The sequence below is a fragment of the Eucalyptus grandis genome, chromosome 2, assembly GCF_016545825.1.
Source record: "Eucalyptus grandis isolate ANBG69807.140 chromosome 2, ASM1654582v1, whole genome shotgun sequence".
NCBI classification, from domain to species: Eukaryota; Viridiplantae; Streptophyta; class Magnoliopsida; order Myrtales; family Myrtaceae; genus Eucalyptus; species Eucalyptus grandis.
In genome coordinates this window covers 57,692,205-57,697,880 of record NC_052613.1, presented here as the reverse complement: position 1 = coordinate 57,697,880, position 5,676 = coordinate 57,692,205, and the positions used below count along the sequence as shown (strand labels likewise).

The 5,676-nt window shown below is 43.3% G+C and overlaps 1 protein-coding gene across 1 annotated transcript; it reads left to right on the top strand.

Moving 5' to 3' along the window:
* Positions 1–3,256: 3,256 nt before the first annotated feature.
* Positions 3,257–5,280, top strand: LOC104429261 (putative disease resistance RPP13-like protein 1). The gene is made up of 3 exons (XM_039307254.1): positions 3,257–4,034; positions 4,150–4,286; positions 5,194–5,280. The coding sequence occupies exons 1-3, from the start codon at positions 3,257–3,259 to the stop codon at positions 5,278–5,280; spliced, it is 1,002 nt and encodes a 333-aa protein (XP_039163188.1).
* The last annotated feature ends 396 nt before the right edge of the window (positions 5,281–5,676 follow it).

Sequence of the window (5,676 nt, the reverse complement as noted above, 5' to 3'; positions counted from 1 at the left end):
TTTCTTGTTCAATGGGTCAAGGCCTTCATTAAAACCACAAATTGAAAACGTAGATATGACAATAACGCTATTGATAGCCATTAACTGTCCACATTGACATCCGATGTGATATCTTGAGATGTTGCACATTAGCATAGACATATTGGACGCTAAGATCATTTAAACCAACACACATCCATTATCTCTTCATCACCCAATCCATAGGTTAAACGAGCCACGTTAATTGTTATGCTCAATTTCTATTGAGTGAGCAAGTCATATCAACAAAATCATATAACATAACAAAATAATTTATTTAATGGATGCCTTAAAGTGAGCCAAAATTGAAAAAAAAAATGAGATGCTTCATTGAAAAAAAGAAGTTTATATTATGAACAGAAGTTTAGGTATCTACGGTATCACACCCTAACTCCTAAACCACTCTTAAGAAAAACATCTCAAGAAAAATATTGTCTATGAAGGCGACTATAGGGTGTGTTTGGGAAGGCTTTTGGGGAAAGTCTTTAGGAAAATGCAAAGACCTTTGAGTTAAAGGTGTTTTTCAAAATGCAAACTATGTTTGGTAAATTGTAGTTTGAAAGCCCTTTGTGAAGTACCTTTGAGCAAAATGGTGTTTGGGAGAATTACATTTACAAAGGGCTTTTGTGAAAAAATAAATAAAAATAAAAAAATTGACCGGCAAAGGTAGGCGGCCGCCGGTGATCGAAATTTGTCGCCGGTAGCCAACATCCGACTTAGGCAGCCCCGGAGACGACTAGGGAGGGCTGCCGGGGTCGAGCGACTCCCGAAGACCACCGGCAAAGGCCATCCGAGGTCACACGATGCCGCCGCAACCTCCGGCGACCCCGCTGACCCCCGAAGACCATCGACAAAGGCCGTCCAAGGTCACACGACGCCGCCGCGACCTACAGTGACCCCGGATATGGGGCGGCGAGGTCACGCGATGCCGCCTCGACCTCCGACGACCCCGCCGCGACCTAGATCCAGGGCATCGAGGTCGTGGGAGGACCTCGCCAGCGACCGCTCGCGGGCGGTGGTGCTAAGGTGCGGTGGCGTCGGGCTCCAGCAAAGGGGGAAAACCAGCGTCACAGGGAGCGCAGGGGTCGGCGACTGAGCGGAGGACAGTGGGCAAAGGCGCGACGAAGGCGAGCTGCTGAGGCGGAGGTCCTGCAAATGGCGAGTGGAAGCGTCGGCCGGCACAGCGGAGTCAAGTGCTGGGTCGCGGGCTGCTGGGCAGCAACGGCATCGGGCGGAGGCAAGCTCAGATTTGCAGGTGTCGAGGCACTCAAGCAACGAGATCAGGACAACAGTAGTCGAGCGGTGAAGGCCTTAGGTGCTGGGTCCCGAGCTGCTGAGCGACGACAGCGTCGGGCGGAGGCGAGCAGCAGTCAGTGGTGATGCGGTCGTCGAGCGAGATTGGTGCGGCGAGCTTCACGATCTGCTGCAGGGGCTTCGGTTCGAAAGGGGCAGCCATCCGCTCGGGTTCAAATCTGGTGGAGGCATAGAGACGATGGCTGGCAGGGCCGGCGGAACGACGGTGGAGCAGAGAGGGCTCACGTGTCGCCAGCGCGGGTGGTTCTGGCGCAGTAGAGGGCTGCCAGCATAGTGGCCGGTGCGGGCAAGGTTGTATCCGCAAAGAAGATTAACAGTACCCACTCATGGAAGAAGAAGAAGACGATGAGAGGGCAAAATCGGAAAAACAAAAAATCAACAAGGATAATTTGGAAAGAATTTTTTTTTCTCCCCTCAGCTCAGCATTTTCGGCATGCTGAAAGCCCAAGGCAGCCCCCAACCTACCTTGGGCTTTCAACCTTCACAAGGTAGACTTTCAGCCAAGTATCTTTACAAAACATTTTGCCAAACACTCATTTTTAGCTCAAAGGGCTTTGGAGGGCTAAAGTGGCTTGGAAATGCCAATTCCAAATGCACCCTATAAGGTGGCGACGTTGGAAATGTCAACCTGGCGGGGGTTTCTACGGTAAGAACGCCGCCGAGAGGGCCGTGGAACGGTGGGGTTCTCTCCTGCCCCATCCCTGCATTTTTTTTTCTTTTTTAGTTTTTTGCTTTCTTTTTTTAACTTTCATTTTCCTCTTTGCTTTTTTTTTTTTTTTTTTTATTGAAAGTGAATTTGAAAAGATACACGAAAGTCTTGACATAATTCTAGATTTATGAATGAAAAATCACTCTATGAATAAACTGGAAAAGAGTTGGACGAAAATTATTGCATTGTCAATTTTAAGCAAGACATGTAAAGTGAGGAAGTTCTACTAATAAAGATAAAAGAGATATTCACATTGGGACGGAAGACAAGGGATGTGAAAAGTGAAGCAACACAACTAATTTGTGCCTTGCAAAGTCTTATTCTTCTTGGAATCTATTAAAATTTCTTTCCCATTTGCTCTTTTTCACTTTTGCTTCACTTTCTAGACAAAGAAGGCGCATGATACTCAATACAGTCACCGGGGATATTCTCAAAATATTACAAAACAACCATTTGTGGAAAAAAATAGTTTACTTTGATTTCTCTAACCTCTAATGTGCATCCTTAAAAGTCTTGGTCTTCCTGGTCTTCACAGTTTTCTCTCTCCATTAGCTCACTATCACTTTGCTTCCTCATAACCCTTGTTGTTCTCCACAAACTATAGTGATTGATTCACCATGGCCATTGGAGAGATCTTTTTGGGTTCCTTCTTTCAGTTCCTGCTCGAAAAGTTGGCTTCTATGGTATCGAACTATGCGCAACGGGAAGGAATTGGCACCTTGCTCCATAAGTGTGAGGAGATGCTAAAAACAATCAATGCAGTGCTTGATGATGCAGAGGACAAGCAACTCGACGGTGACCATCGAGTGAAGCAGTGGCTAGACAATGTTAGGGACTTGGCCTATGACACAGAAGACTTGCTCGATGAGTTCGAGATCGAAGCTGCTCAAGTCAAGTCGGAGGCAGAATCCAGCACAAACAAAGGTGGGGTGAAAAGGAAGTTCCTTTCCTTTAGCCAACTGCACTCACCCACGTTTGAAACCAAGTTACAAGAGATCAAAGGCAGGTTTGAAGATATTGTCAACAAGAAGGCTCCCTTAAGCTTGAGAGAGAATGTTGTGGATAGATCTCACTACACCAACAAAAGGCTCCCCAGCACTTCTCTACCGAGCCTCGCTTTTCGGTAGGGAGAAGGAAGAAGTGGATATACTCAAATTTCTGATAGGTGAAGCCGAAAATGTTGATAGCACACTAAGCATAGTCTCCATAATTGGGATGGGCGGTGTTGGAAAGACGGCCTTGGCTCAACGATTGTATAACAATGACAAAGTGAGTAATTGTTTCGAGAGGAGAGCATGGGTCTGTGTTTCAGATGTTTTTTATGTTCTTGACATAACAAAGACTATTTTGGGGTCGATCACCAAAGAGCCTTGCGAGGACAAAGATCTTGATAGGCTTCAAACAAAGTTGAAAGACAATCTATCTAGAAAGAAGTTTCTTGTGGTCTTAGATGATGTTTGGAATGTGAAGTACGAAGAATGGACTTCCCTCCTAAAGCCATTTGAAGCAGGGGCCAAGGGAAGCAAGATCATCATCACAACGCGTAACAATTCTATTGTTTGCATAAAAAGAGTTTTGTCATATTCTTTGAATGTGTTGTCTGAAGATAATTGTACCAGCATGTTAGCCTATCATGCTCTAAGAGCAAGAAATTTTGAGAAGCACCCAAATTTGGAAAGAGCAGGCAAGAGAATAGCTGAAAAATGTAAGGGTTTACCTTTGGCAGCAAAGATGTTGGGCGGTCTCCTACATAATAGAGAGAATCCCAAAGAATGGGAAGCTATCTTAAATAACATAACATGGGATAAAGCGATAGGAAAAGATGGTGAGGTTCTTCCAGCTTTGAAATTAAGCTATTCGCATCTTCCTTCTTGTTTGAAGAGATGTTTTGCGTATTGCGCTATATTTCCAAAGGACTATGAATTTGAGAGGGACAAGCTGGCATTCTTGTGGATAGCAGAGGGCTTTTTAGGTGAAGAAAAAGAAAAAGAGCGTATCTTGAGATTAGGACGTGATTGCTTTGATGAGTTAGTATCTAGATCTTTTTTTTCAGCAATCCAATGTTAACACATCAAAGTTTTTGATGCATGATCTTTTGAATGATCTAGCAAAATCAATTGCAAATACGACATGCTTTACCTCTGGGGACTCTCAAGTAGTGAGTACTAAAGAGAAAGCTCGTTATGCATCATTTGTCTCACACTTTGTTACATCAAAAAGCTTAAGAGCATATGCTCAAATGAAGGTACTAAGAAGTTTAATGATGTTGAATGTTCAATTTAGTCGAAGAATTTTCATTTCCGAAAAGGTGCTGCACAACTTGCTAACAAACTTGAAGTACTTGCGGGTGCTATCATTATCTCATTGTGACATCACAAAGGTACCGAATTGTGTCTGTGATTTAAAATATCTCCGACATCTCAATCTCTCGTACACTGAAATCAAAAGGTTACCTGAGTCAATTGGCGCCTTGTGGAAATTACAAGTTTTGATCTTAAGAGGTTGTGGGTACCTTTCTATGTTGCCTCCGGATATAGCAAATTTGGTCAACTTACAGTTTCTTGACATTAGAGATACAACGGATTTGAAAGAGATGCCATTGAATATCGGTAATCTGAGGAATCTTATTATCTTGTCCAAGTTTGTGGTAGGACAAAAGAGAGGGTCACAATTAAATGAGTTAAAGAACTTGCCACATCTTCAAGGAGAGTTACTCATATCTGAATTGCAGAAGGTGGACGAATTTAGAGATGCAACTAATGCTAATTTCTCTAGAAAGCAAGACCTTAGCAACTTATTCTTGCATTGGCATGAAGGTTTTGGAAATTTCTGGAATACAAAATGCGAAGAACGGGTTCTTGACTCTCTGCGACCTCACACTAATCTTGAAAATCTCAATATTTCATATTATGGTGGTGGAATATTCCCATCATGGTTTGGTGATCCATCCTATTCTAACATAGTGTCTTTGTGCTTGCATGGTTGTCTGAATGTTACATCATTGCCATCACTTGGACAACTCCCTTCACTCAAAAAATTATCTCTTGAAGGTCTAAGTGCAGTACTCATGATAGGCTCTGAATTTTACGGAACTAAAAGCCCTTTTCCATCCTTAACGATTTTGAAGTTTGAAGGGTTGTTGGCATGGAAAGATTGGTCTTATTATGCTGGAGGCCGAGAAGAAAAAGTACCATTCTCCCGTCTTCAACATCTTGTTGTTCGAAGATGTCGAGAGTTGATAGGGGAATTACCTCGTCAATTAGATAATCTCATAAAGCTAGAAATTTGTTCATGCTCGCATTTGAATGACTCAACCAATGTGGTTTGTCTTCCATCTCTCTGTGAGTTACACATTAAGGAATGTAACAAGGAGATCTTAAAGAGGTTGGACCACCTAACTTCTTTAACCATTCTCAAAATTGAGAATCTTGCCGAGCTTGTTTGCTTTGATAATGGATTTATCAGCCACTTGGTCAAGCTAAAGGAGCTTCATATAAGTAGATGTGACAAGCTAACATACCTATGGCAAGATGGAGATGGAACGCAAAATCTTACTTGCCTCCAGAGAGTGGTCGTTGAAGATTGTCCTCAATTCACATCTTTTATGGAGGCAGAAGGAGAGATTGAGCTGCCAT